The sequence below is a fragment of the Typopeltis vanoorti genome, chromosome 12, assembly GCF_054136105.1.
Source record: "Typopeltis vanoorti isolate ZY-2024b chromosome 12, IOZ_Tvanoo_1.0, whole genome shotgun sequence".
NCBI lineage: Eukaryota > Metazoa > Arthropoda > Arachnida > Uropygi > Thelyphonidae > Typopeltis > Typopeltis vanoorti.
This window is the reverse complement of record NC_143560.1, coordinates 84,735,405-84,750,417: the sequence shown is the minus strand read 5'-3', so window position 1 is coordinate 84,750,417 and position 15,013 is coordinate 84,735,405. Positions and strand designations below refer to the sequence as shown.

The following is a 15,013-nucleotide window of genomic DNA, read 5'->3' as shown; positions in this document are numbered from 1 at the left end:
AGCTGTGTGAGGCGAAATCTGGATATGTGTGTATGGCTGAAATCTATACAAGGAGCACTGATAAGGATGATTTCAATTCTGCTTTCAATGTTGTAGACGGAAACTGAAGAAAGGAGAGCGAGTATCAAGACAACAAGAACATCTGCTAGCATTGAAATCGAGGGATGTTTGGTGGAGACTGATGTGAGAAGTCAACACCAGAAGACAAAACCAACTGCTGTTGCTGACTACAATAAATTCAAAGTTGGAGTGGATCATAGTGATCAGTTGTTGTCATATTACTCCATCGCCATCAATTGAAATGGTGGAAGAAAATGTTCATCCATATTCTGGACCTCACAATAGTGAATCCATATATATTATATAATAAAATAATATAACCTACAGAAATATCTGACTACAACAATGTTGAAGCAGTAGTTGAAGGTCTTGTGATATCAGCTGGACTAGACATTGATACTGACCAACCTGCAGCTCCTCAGAAAAGTGAACGTCTTATTGGAAGAAATCATTTTCCATATGTGATTCAAATCACTCCAGGAAGTAAGGGAAGAAGACAGAGGAAATACAAAGAGTGTGCAGAAAAAGTAAAATGAACATCTGGAGGACAGGAAAGAAAGTACACAACAGTATTCTGCAAGGAGTCTGACGTCCCACTTTGTCTAGGAGTGTGTTTTGATGATTTCCACACTAAGGAAAGATACTGGCACATGTATTGATGTATAAAACAGTACATATTTCATTATTTTACTACATATTTCTAGTAATTTTTGTGTTCTAATCATCAGCATTCTCAACATTCATATTGCAATTTTTATTTGCTATAACCGTATTGTGCTAATATTGGACAACCCTGGTTGCAGATACTAAAAGGAAACTGAATATTACCCAAAATGTATGTATAATGTAATGTAATATGCCTTGCATTTCAAAAACTGAATGGCCTAATTCAATAATTTACCACTCAACTTTTGTGGCCAATAGTGGATAATTATAGTCATATATACCCCTATGTAAAATGATAATAATAACATAATAATCATCATAATAATAACACACGAATTTTATTTATAATTTTCATTATTTATGTAACATCTAAGCAATATTTTGACTGAATTTGTTAAATTCTGAACACTAAAGAAGTAAATATAAATAGAACCTAATAAAAATTAAACTTTTTTTTTTTCTCAAAAACCTTAATTTCTTGCAACCATTTCTGGAGCCCATACCACATGTATAACTAAAATTTTTGTTCCAATTAATTGTAAAATGCGAACTAAAAGACAAAAAAATAATTATTTGGATATTCCATAAGAATACTGCACAGCGATTTTTTAAATAGAGCTAAAAATGGTGAGGACACAGGGTTCTTTAAGATACTTCTGAAAAAGAGAAGATCTGATCTCAGGTCAGTCCAGTTAAAAGGCCATTGTACCCCCCCCCCCCAAAAAAAAAACTATGGTCAACACAGGCGAATCAGTCAGAACACACACAATTGGCAAATGTGATACACTACACCAGGGTTTCCCAAATTGTGAAAAGTGAATAAGTGTTCTGTAATGTCAGTGATCTCATCTCATCTTCCTTTCCCTCTTTTACCTTGCAGTGTCGAGGGTTTATTAATCATCAGACCTCAAACCATTCACAGGATAAGGTGGCCGGCCCTAACCCCGGTGTATCCTATGTCTGTAGTGTTGAGTTCTCAAGGCCAGTTTGCCTGCTTTGAGGATTGAAAAACCCCAAATAAACTGGGGAAAAAACTCTACTGTCCACACCCAAGACCAGTTAACTTGGCTATGGCTGAGGAAGATCCTTCAGCTCCTCATGTCACCGATAGGAATTGAACCAAGGGCACTCCTTCCCAAGGCATATGGCTGCAAAGTGCAGCCAATAGGCTAACCACACGGACAGGGTAACCATGGTGTCAGTGACCAAGCCATGTATTTTTAAACATGGAAGTAATTCGGGAAAGGGAATACTGCTCTTTATGACCAGTCATAAAAATTGCCTGCAAGCCGATTACAACAATGGGCAGTGGTGTATCCTCTGTACTCAAACTGAACGAAATAACATCTGTGTTGCAAATATCAGTGACCAAGCCGCATATTTTTAAACATGGAAATATTCATGAATTATCGTGAATTTTCACACATCGAAATCTTTCAACATTCGGGAACGGGAATACCGTTGTTTATGACCAGTCATCAAAATTGCCTGTGAGCCGATTACGACAATGGACGGTGTATCCTCTGTTTTCAAAACTGAATGAAATAACATCTGTGTTGCAAATGTTAGTGACCAATCAGCAAGGAAGTATAAAGAAAATTTTTCCACTGAAATTGAAGATCAAGGTAGTCTGTATCTGGTTCTCAAATCTAGTAATACTGAATACTTTCTTCGCAAGTTCGTATTGTAGGGTGAAAGTGCTTGTTTCGAAACCATAGTGGCGTGATTTTTTAAAAGTAATAGGCCTACATATTTAAATTTTAATATGAATAAGAGACAAGGGACGTTGTTTAATTTTGGTGTTAAGAAATCTCTTATTGAAGGTGTTTGTGATGCAACAGATAGTGATTTCTTCCACCTCCAGCATATGAAGCGATCTCCAGGATGTACAAAAGGAGGGGAAAACTACCAGCACACAGGAGCAAAAGTCTGCATTCACTTGTACGTACTTATGTTATAAATATTTGGTGATCAGAATGGGATATGTTAATGAAAATCAGCACAAATTAATTTAATGATGTTGGCCTGAGGAAACTACAATATGCTACAAAATTTCATTAGTCCGGTGATTGATAACTGATTTAAATGTAATTTTATATTTGTCAACATGTCACACCATATACATAAGTGTACTAATACTCTTTATGATTATGCATAATTAATTATTAATATTGTAATGTATTAATAAATTAATAATTATTACCTAATAATTAATTATTAATACATTACAAAATAACCAAGGTGTTCCATGAAAATTTCGGGATTTGTGAAGTGTTCCGTCATAGGAAAAATCTGGGAAACGCTGAACTACACTATAGATGTACTGTATAGTGTATCACACTATACACTTAAAATTACTTGACCGTTTCAAGGAATCCAAGTTAATTTTGGCCGCTACATGTTAAATATTTCTATTTGAATTTATTTACTATTATTAACGGCTAATTTTCGGACTAACTGCACTAGTTTTTATAACCCTCAACTTTATAATTAGTTTTAATTTAGATATAATGTAAAATTTGAAGTCCTCTATTAAAAAGCATTATTTCCAGAAATCTTTTATAAACCGATGAATCTAGCAAACAAAAACAGCAATTAAAAAGTGAATAAAGGCAAAAAAGATTAGCTGAACATATGCCTGGAACCCAATACGAGGAACATGACACATACTGAGCAATTCATTTATCTATAGTTTGTTGTGTTAAACAGCTATCATCACTCAGGAAATTAATTACAAAATTTTAAGAAAGAGCACTTGTCAGCGATTTATTTAATCTGTTGAAAGGTTATCATGTCTTTTTTTTTTTTCATTCTGATTCTTTATAAAATCACTTCCACTATACAAAAGAGAGTGAAGTCAGTGATTAGTTTTCTGATAAATCAACATTAACAGAATCAATAATATCCTGTTCTTATGATATAAGCATAGCAGAATATTACTGCTTAAGTCATGACTGGTCCATACTTACCTGCTGTTTGGTTTTTGTACATGTATAACCTTGTACAGGTTCCTTTGCTGTCATCTGATTCAGAGCTTCTAGAACAGAATCTACTTTTTCAGACTGAAAAAAAAAAAAATTACAGAAAATCTTACAGAAAAATGAATTTCTAAATATACATTAAAATAAGATCAGTATAATCAAACAATGTATCATACTAATGATAAAACTAATTCAGAGTTTTCTAATTATGCAGGACGCCTGGAAATCAAAAGCCTAACAATCTTAGTAGTTTAAACACACAATATGAAAAACATGCCATGTTAATACTTATCAAAAAAAGAAAAGATATGCTTGCAAATCCTGAAACACACTCCAACTCAACATCAGAGTTCAAGATCGGAAGTATCAACATAACAAACCTGAATGGCAAAGAAATGGAACTAGCAGAATTGGATAAGTACCAGATCGACATAATAGGGGTGACTGAAACAAGAGACAAAAAACTGGTGAGATCTTTCTAAGCAATAAATACAAAATGTTATATTCAGACAATAACAATCAAGGAAAAAAATAAGTAGCTGTAGATATTATTTATTTTTTATTATGTCGAACTGTGCCATTACTAAATGTCTTTGTTTTCTAGTTACTCTTATCTTTAATGACCCCCCCCCCCCCCCACACACACACGTTGATATCTGTATCTGCTTGAGTTTAGGTTAAATTCCTTCGGAGACGGTAACCACTATCTTTGACTAAAATGTTCTAATTTTAGAACTGGCGTCTGATACTGTTTCTTGACCTTAGTCCACTTGTAATCCGCTTATCTTACCTCCCCCCCCTCCCAACATTGTAAGGTATACGTGCTAAAGTCATAAAATAAGGAAAAACCTCTAGTTAACGGCAAATCCTCAATTTTGATTGCTAATGCTCATGTTTAGTAGTCCTTGAAAAATTTATATTCTTTACAAACATGAGAATTCATCTAAGCACATCTTTGTTCATTAATCTCAAGCAACTCTGAATTGTATAGTCGTGGTGGTTACTTTTCCTTGGTCACACAGGTCCGATTAGTTTTTTGTGAGACAGTGCACTGGATAACAAAGATGAGGGAAGCTATTTACAAAACAAAACATGTTTATTTTAACTAAAACAAATATTTTACAAACACAGCAATGAACACAATTTATGAAGTAAAGCTAATCACTTGAGACATTAAACAAAGAAATCTCATATTCAACTTATTTATCACATGAAAGGTCCTTAGCCTGCAAAGCCTCGCATTCAATTTCATAAAAAATTAAGACAAATTATATGGAACACTTTCTAGACGTTAGCAAACACAAGCAATATACAAACCTATACCATTCATTTATGCACATACAGACTAACACTCGGCTCTAACTTCTTTGCTACATACTACAATTGATTAAACAGGACTAGCATTGATTAACTACACAAACAATCTTGGACAATAACATAGAGCAATCTACTTACAACCTCTCAGTATCTTGTAAAGTCCTAGGGTTTTCAGGGGGGGGGGGGGGTTAGGTGACTTCTGCTGGTTCCTTCCTCATTCTTGAGAAACGGCTGCAATCGGGTACTATTCGACAGTTGTCTTGCAAGTTCTCTCCTTTGGAAAAGTAATATAGTTCTTCGGCAATGTTAGGAACTGCCACAGTTGCAGCATATCAGCATGCACGTGGGTCGGTACTTTCTTCGAAGAACATCTCAGAAGATTCCTTTGAATATGAAGTAGGAAGTCCCTCCAGGGGTCGTCCAGGAGATCTTGGGAAGTTCGCTGGTAGATGACCCCCCCCCCCCCCCCGTGCACTGGGGGTCATCTACCAGCGAACTTCCCAAGATCTCCTGGACAACCCCTTGAGGGACTCCCTACTCTTCTCTACCCAAGACACCAGAAAAATTTTTTAAAAAAGCCCCTTTGCCCACCAATCACGCCCTTTTATATCATTTGACATCCCTTGTCTTACCATCCAAACTTCACAGATTTTCCAGAAGCACCCTGACGTCACCTACGCTTACTTTAGGTCTTGGAACCAAAACTCCTATATTTCAGTGACCTTAGAAATTATTGTTCACCTCCAGCTCACTAGGATAATCCTGTCTAATCCTTTTAGTTACATATACTTGTAGTTCTACATTCAGTTATTTTCACAATATAATACAAAGTTTAATACATTAAAGCAGGTTATATACACTTCTAATTTTATATATTTTATGACCTATGTAAAAACGATAGGCAAAAACAATTTTATTTCACCATAAGAGATTTTACATAGCTATAGTATTCAACATTAAAGACGAGCCTAATATTCTTGAATGGCACACAATATCAAGTAGAGTGATGCAGGCAAATATCAGAATGGGGAACTGGACAATGAGATTTATTTGAGCCAATGGTCCCATAGAAGGTTCTACTAAGATAGAAGTGGAGGAATTAATTAAGGCTTTAGAGAACGCAACTGAAACAATGAAAAGGAACAGTTGGTCCTTGTTGATCTAAATAGTAGAGTAGGAAATGATTGTCAGATATAAAAATATTTTGAGAAAATTTGGAGAAAAGAGCAAAGCTAATAACAATAGCAAATACCCCTTGGATTTCTGCTCAGGACGTGGACAGGTTATTACTAACACAATGTTCCAACATAAAAAAATGCATAAATACACATGGAGAGAAGAGGCAAGGAATAAGAGGTCTCACTGACTACAAGGTGTATTAAGTAACGAGACTGGTTGCAAAAATGTGGTTTATTATTACAATTGTACAACTTAATTGTTATCCCCTTCAACATACTCCCCTCTATCTATACACAGTTGCATACGAATTTTCCATTGTTGGAAGCAGTGCTTCAAGTCATCAGGTGTTATCTGCTTCAATAGCGCTGCCACTTTCTCCTTTACCTCATCCACTGATTGAAAATGGATACCTTTCAATGTGAATTTCAACTCTGCAAAAAGTAAAAGTCGCATGGAACTAAGTCCGACGAGTAAGGTGGATTGTCCAACACTGGGATCTTCTCATCAGCCAGATACTGTTTTACAGATAGTGCACTGTAGGCCGGAGCATTGTATTGATGGAGAATCCAAGCGTTGTTTTTCCACACATTGGATCTCTACTTCCTCACTCATTCGTGGCCAGAAGCTCAAGATAATAATGTTGGTTAACTGTCTGATCCCTCTGGTACCTATTGAACCATTACCATGCCATTGATATCAAAAAAAAGATCACCATAGTCTTCAGGTTTGACTTGCTCATTCTTGTTTTTTCTTTCTCGGGTGAAGTGGGCCAGTGCATCGATTTTCTTTTGTTTCTGGATCGTACTGCAAAATCAACTTCTCATCACATGTGATGATCTTCTCCTACAAATCTGGCTCCACTGTTTCCCATTCTCAGTGACTAGATGAGGTAAAGGAGAAAACAGCAGCACTAAAGAAGCATATCACACCTGATGACGTGCAGCATTGCTTCCAACAATGGAAAATTCGGAAGCAACGGTATATAGATAGAGGAGGGAGAGTATGTTGAAGGGGATAACAATTAAGTTGTACAATTGTAATAATAAACAACATTTCTGCCACCAGTCTCATTATTTAATAGCCACACTTTGCATGTTATTGTTGATAGTGATGTTTTCCCACTGGTGCAGGACACTAGAGTGTACAGAGGATTTGAAATGATCACCATTTAGACTTGAGCAGGATAAAACTGAATTTCATATTGAAAAGAATAACATGTAAGAAAGTTTTAAAGCGAATAAAAGTTGAGAAATGCTCAGATGTGAACTGCAGACTAAAATAAACACAAATGTTATTCAAAACAGGAACTAAACTTTGGAGATTCAGTGGCAAGCCCTGAAGAAAACATTGACTCAACTAGAGAGGCATGTGATGAGGTGGTCTGTAAGGACAGGAAATTCAGAACTCAATGGTAGATGCAGGAAGTTAAAGAGGCAATGAAGGAAAAGAAGAAAACATATCAAAAGTTCCTGGCAAATAAGTCAGCTTGTGCTCTTAGAGAATACAAAGACAAATGTAAGAAAGCTAAACATTGGGTAAAACTAGCTAAACAAAGGTGATGGGAAGATTTTGGTAAGAACATACAAAATAAATATCAGGAAGGCAACAAAATATTCTGGAGATTGTTGAAAAAGCTTAGATGTGGAGAAAAGAGTGCTGAAGGAATTAGAGATGATAAAGGTGTTATTCAAAACTGGAGAAAAAGATATCCTTGATGTATGGAGTAATTACTTCAAAATTGCTAAATGAAACAAACCGTGACAGCATAATCAAATTCCTGATATCCTCAAGGCGTGTACAGGATATGATAGTACTACATGAAAAATTACATCATTACTGACTTCCTATCTACAATTTTCCTTCAAATCAGTCTGTTACCTGTAAAGATGGTTTATGGACAATTCATCACGGGGGACAATTTATCGCTGAAAATGTTATTCGCTAGAAAACTGAAATGAATTGCATTGATACCAATATATAAAAAGTAAATGCAGTGCAAGATAAATTTCACAAAATATAATTTTATTATGTATCTATTAGCCCATGCAATTAGCTGAGTGGCTGGTTGCTTCACAACTATATGCCTAGAAAATGAGTGTCCTGGGTTCAATTCCTGTCACTGACGTGAGGAGTGTAGGATCTTCCTCAGACATAGCTAAGTTAGCCGGTCTTGGGCGAGGACTGCAGGGTTTTTCTCCATAGTTTAGGTGGGGTTTTTCCTCCTGCAAGCAAGCAAGCAAACAGCAAACCAGCCGTGAAAAGATAATGCTTCTACAGACATAGGATACACTGGGAGGCATAGGGCCAACCACCTTATCCTCGTATAATGGTTGCGATTATAATTTTGTAAATATTAATATTCCATCAACAGAATCTGTAGTATCAAAGTAAGAAAGAATATTTATACCATTTTAAGACGAAACAGAAATTAGGAAACTCACCAATCAATAAAATATTACTTTCACTGTATATAAGAATAAAAAATATTATGAAAATCTAAATAAATAATACATAGATCTTTCCCTCTTTTACCTTTACGGTGTCGAGGGATTCTATTCCTTATAACAGCAACTGTTATACAAGGATAAGATGGTTGGCCTATGCCTCCTAGTGTATCCTATGTCTGTAGAAGCATTACATTCTCAAGACCGGTTTGCCTGCTTGCAGGAGGAAATATCCCATACAAACTGGAGAGAAAAACCCTGCAGTCCTCGCCCAAGACCGTCTAACTTGGCTATATCTGAGAAAGATCCTAAGCTCCTCATGTCAGCAACAGAAATCGAGCCCAGGACACTCCTTTCTCAAGCATATGGTTGGGAAGCAATCAGCCACTAGGCTAACCACATGGACTAATACCTAAATACATAATAAAATTATATTTTGTGAAATTTATCCTGTACTGCATTTCTTCTTCTCTCTTCTTCTATTACGCATTATTCCCGCTTCCTAGGAAGGGTCCGCGTGTTACTTTAGATGCGACTTCTTGTTAGTACTACTCCCAACCGACCCATCGCCTGGTCTGCTGCTGGGGGGGGATATATTTTTGACTGTAGAGGCGTATGTTCACGGGGCCGGTTTGCCTGTTTGCGGGATGAAAAACGCCAGATAAACTGGCGGGAAAAAACCTACTGACTACATCCAAGACCGGCTAACTTGGCTATGCCTGAGGAAGATCCTCAAATTCCTCACGTCTACAACAGGAATCGAACCTGGGACACTCCTTCCTCAGGCATATGGTTGCGAAGCGCAAAGCCACTAGGCTAACCGCGCGGTTTATCTCGTACTGCATTTACTTTTCATATATCGGTATCAATGCAATATCATTTCAATTTTCTAGCGAATAACATTTTCAGCGAATTTTTTCAGTGATGAATTTTACCCACGATGAATTGTCCTGACACAGCAAAGACTCCACATTATCAGATCTTATTTATCTTCTAGGGCACTTTTTCTGTATCAATCCACCTATATCTTGGTTCCTATGGGTATTTTTCCTGCCAACCTGGCAGAGAACACTTGTTTTGCTAATCTTTCTTCTCCCATAAGTGACTATACCACCTGAGATTAGCTCTGCCAATGCATTCCTGGAATCTGACAAAGTCAAGTTCTTTCCTAAATACTAGTTTTTAATATGGCATTGCCATTCATGCCATCTGTTCATGCCCCTGATCTTTCTCAGAACTCTCATATCTACGGTCTCTAGTCTTTGGTCAAGTGTTTTACTTCTGATCCAGCTCTCAGATCCATAAGTTAAAATTGGCTTCAATACTGTCTAGTATATAGCTAATTTAGTGTTTTAGCTAATTTCTCTTTTATTCCATATAAATTAATTCAGTTGACTTAAAATGAATTTTTTATTTTTAACATTTGTTATGGAAATTATGTTTTTAATAACATTAAAGCAATATATTGTATATCATTTAATAGCGCTTTCAAATATCTATCTAAAGACACCTAGATTATGTCTAAGTTATGTATAGAACCTTAGAAAAGGAATTTTTCTACCATACCAGCTTTGTTGATTCTATTGTCTATTTCCATATTTAATTTACCATCTTCACTAAAAATCATGCCTAAGTAGCCGAAATATTTTACTTGTTCTATTGGTTCTCCATTCACAACGCAGTTGATATCTTCAATGTTTCTGCCTATTTTCATTGTCTTTTTAATGCTGACCTTCATAACATAACTATTACAACAGTTATTCACTTTAGTCTGGGAATCTTGCAGACTTATAGTGGATTTATTTAGAATCCACTATAAGTCTCTAATTTTGATATCAGGTTTAATACCGCTTTCTTTCATAATGTGATCCATATAGATAATGAATAACAGAGGGGATAATGTACATCCCTGTCTCACACCAGATTTAACATTAAAACACCTTCCTGTACTTCCTTCAATTCTAACTGCTGACTTACAACTCAAATAAAGACGAAGTATTGCTTGATATAATGCCCCACTGACACCATACAACTGTAGCGTTTTGAATAGCTTTTCTCTTGGCACCTTGTCATATGCCTTTTCCAGATCTACAAAACTTAAAAATACAGATCTTTGTCATATTCCCATGATTTCTCAACTATCTGTCATAAAGTGAAAATCTGATCCTGACAACCTCTACTTCGTCTGAATCCAGCTTGCTCTTCACCAAGCTGCTCTTAAATAATCCATCTCAACTGTTTCTCAAGTATACTTGCATATATCTTACCAGGAACACTCAGTAGAGATATACATCTGTAATTCTCACATTCAGTTTTATTTCCCTTTTTATATATGGGTAGTATGAGAGCTCTACTCCAATCATCTGGAATTTGTTCCTCTGTCCACGACTTCTGAACTATGCAGTGCAGCCACTGTAACCACTGTAAGACTTTTATACCTCCATACTTCAGCATTTCTGGTCAAATATCATCTACTCCTGCCGCATTTCCACATTTCAGGCTTTTGATTTCTTTTTCTACTTCAATTATAGATATGTATTCCTGACTGCATGCCAGGTCAGTGTTTTTTTACCACTGTGCTGTCATCACTGCTTGTTTCATTTAGCAATATTTCCAAGTAATTACTCCATACTTCAAGGATATCTTTTTCTCCTGTTTTCATGTCACATCATCTCTAATTCCTTTTACAGCACTCTTTCTGCCATTTCTGGGCTACTTCAACAACCTCCAGAATATCTTGCACCTTCTTGATATTTATTTTCTATGTTCTTACCAAAGTCCTCCCATGACTTTTGTTTAGCTTTCTTACATTTGTCGCTATATTCTCTAAGAGCACAAACTGACTTATTTGCCAGGAACTTTTGATATGCTTTCTTCTTTTCTTTCACTACTTCTACCTTCCTGTGTCCACCATAGCGTTCTGATTTTTCTATCCTTACATTCAACCTTACCACATACCTCTCTGGCTGAATCAATCAGTGTTTTCTTCAGGGCTTCCCATTGAATCTCCAAGGTTTCATTTTTTCTTCAATCATGTTTGTATTTTAGTTTATAATTCACATCTGAGAGCTGCTCAACTTTTATTCGCTTTAGAACTTTCTGACATGTTCTTCTTTTCAATATGAAATTCAATTTTATCCTACTCAAGACTGAATGGTGATCACTTCCAATTTCAAAATTCCAAGAATCTGAATGGCACATATTCAGCCTACTTAATACTTAGTACCCAGTATACATTAGGACCTTAAGCAACCTTCAGCTAGTATTGAAAACCATTCCATACCAACTGGTTCAAATTTATATACATAATCATGTTTTTAATATATATATATAAACATGTTGCTCTCCAGCCCAATATAATTTTGTAACCAATAGATAATAATAAAAGACTCTAGCATTGATATAGTCAAGGTTTTTTTTTTTCCACCAGAGGTCAGGCCAACAATTGTTGTAACGGTTGGTCAGTAACTTCACCAAAACATGTAGATTGTAGTGCAGCTTGTTTCTCTGTATATAGTGTATATGCTCCAGAAGATGATCTTGATATAAAGATCGAAACTTCGAGTGTTGATATTGGTTTATATTAAACTAAAGTTTTACTCAAAACACGGTAGTTGTCTCTATAATTTTCCAAAATGTATTCTGATCACCGTGTAAGCCTAAAAGAAAGAATTTGAAATCCTCTGTACACTACCTGTGTCCTGCACCAGGGAGAAAACATCACTATTAACAATAACATAGTCAATGAGACTTTTCTTATTTTTTGCCTCTTCTCTCCATGTGAATTTGTGCACATTTTTATGTTGGAACATTGTGTTAGTAATAACCAGTCCATGTCCTGAGCAGAAATCCAACAGATATTTGCCATTATTATTAGGTTTGCTCTTTTCTCCAAATTTTCCCAATATATTTTTGTATGTCTGACAATGATTTCCTACTCTGTTGTTTAGATCCCCAACAAGGACCAACTTTTCCTTTTTCATTGTATCAGTTGATTTCTCTAAAGCCTCAAAAAATTCTTCCACTTCTAACTTAGTAGAACCACAGGCACAAATGATGATGGTATATTAAATATGGAAATAGACAACAGAATCAATAAAGCTGGTATGATAGGAAGTCAACTGAATATATTTATATGGAATAAAAGAGAAATTAGTCGGAACACTAAATTAGCTGTATACAAGACAGTGTTCAAACCAATTTTAACTTATGGATCTGAGAGCTGGGTTAGAAGAAAAACACTTGACCAAAGACTAGAGACCGCAGATATGAGAGTCCTAAGAAATATTATTGACATGAACAGATGGCATCAATGGCATTATCGTATTAAAAACGAGGATATTAGGAAAGAACTTGACATTGTCAGCATCCAACTTAAACAGAAAGGAGCAAATCTTTCCTTTCTCCAAAATGAGGAGACACTTGCTAATCTATCCTCATTTTGTGTTCTCTGCCAGGTTGGCAGTGAAAAGACCCAGAAGAAGATCAAGATATAAGTGGCTTGATACAGTAAAAAGTGCCTTAGGAAGACAGAAATATAAGATCTGATATTGCTGGAGTCTTGACACATAACAGATCTGGAGAAAATTACTGATAGGAATCAAGTAATAATGTAAGTTTTTCATGTAGTACTATCACAATATCCTGTACATCCCTTGAGGCTACATGGCAGGAATTTGATGATAATGATATGTCTTGCTTTAAAATTTACTAAAGCTTAAATAAAAGAAATGAATACATCAGGATATTGATGTTGCTGGACTTTGCAAAGCTTCAACAGAATTCTTCATGGAATCTTATACAGCAATCCCTCGATTAGTGCCTAATGTGTTCTTTTAAACAGGCACATTAATCGAAAACGCACTATTCGAATATAATAATCAATGGGAAAATGTATAATTCGTTTCTCAGATCTTTTTGACCCTTATTTTTTTTTATAAAAGAATTAGGATATATCTCAGAGTCTAGTCAAAGAAACACCATGAAGCTGAAAGACAATAAAACATATTCAGAATGTAAATTTTATTATTCTACTTCTTAACACAGAATTGAGCTAACATTGTCTGGTGGACATTTTGTTTCTTTATTTCATACAACCAATGGTATGGCCCTATTGCCTCTTCTACTCTTCTGCTTCTCTCATCATCAGAGTCAGCTTCTCAGCATTGCTCTTTAAAAACTTGATTGTACGAAAAATATTTTCAATTGTTTCTGTGAAATCTCTTTTGGCTGACTATCAGTGATTAAATTTTCTTCATATTCTTCAGGATCTTACCGCTGTGCATCTAAATTTAGCAGACTGGAATCACTCAATTCTTCAGAATGAGATTTAATTAACTCTTGGACATTATCACTGAAGGAGAGAAAGAAATGAAGGAAGCACGAATTGGTTGCCAACACGCGAAATCAAGTCCTTTATAAATTTTCCCAACTGTTATACAAGCAAAATAGTTACCACTTTAAAAACTACAATGATCATAAAAGAGAAGTTAATTTTCTGACATGTAATAATAAATAACTCATCCCAGAAGACGGATTGATTACCCTATTATCGGAATGGATTCTCCTTTTTATAATAAGTGCAGAGGTGTCGAAGAGTCTCGAATCTGTGGGCGTAGTACTATAGCAGACGATATAAATTTTGGTGGTAAAAATTTGGAACATAGTATACATGGAAGTAGTGTAGTATGCCATTAAAAATAATTTTGTAAAATGTTTTAAATCGTTAGCTAAATTATTTTATTCTGGTGAGTGATTTTTTAAAATAGTTAGCCATAAAAATGTATAGATAGAAAATTTTTAATATCTGTAACATTTATTTTTAAGATGTATATAGGCGCACTAATCGAATTTGGGTATCGAAAAAAAATGACGCACTAATCGGGGCGCATTAATCGAGGGATTACTGTATACATTTCAGCAATCAGGGATAGTTATGAAACTGGTGACACAGGTTAGTGATTGGCTGATAGACATCAGAGAATACCGTTGGTATGAGTAAAATCAAGTAAAATTTGATACACCTACATCTACAATATTCTGTTCCAATTAAATTGGCTGGTTTCATGAGACTGAAGAAATGGTGGAGGTGAAAAATCTAGAGATAGCTTCATGTCTCCAGAATGTTCCCTAATAGGATATAAATAAAGGTTTGCAAGTTAAAAAATTTGGTGGATAAATGGAAAAGATGGAATATGATAGAAACATTATTAAAGAGGTCCTGCGGTATTTCCATGTTTAAATATCCATAGCTGTTGCTATTATTCATGCTGAAGTTTCTGGAACAGAAAACTACAAATGCACATAAATAATTTACTAGTTAAAATTAATTATTTACAAGCCGATGTTTCAGCTTTGCACCCTATT

At 35.4% G+C, this 15,013-nt stretch overlaps 1 protein-coding gene across 2 annotated transcripts in view; it reads right to left on the bottom strand.

Annotated features, from left to right (window-relative positions):
• Window positions 1–15,013, bottom strand: part of LOC150100951 (ubiquitin carboxyl-terminal hydrolase 10-like) — a 229,365-nt gene that overhangs the window by 49,868 nt on the left and 164,484 nt on the right. For both annotated transcript variants that reach the window (XM_090401329.1, XM_090401330.1), the window contains exon 11: window positions 3,696–3,788. In XM_090401329.1, coding sequence (XP_090257455.1) covers window positions 3,696–3,788 — 93 coding nt within the window. The remainder of the gene's footprint in view (window positions 1–3,695; window positions 3,789–15,013) is intronic.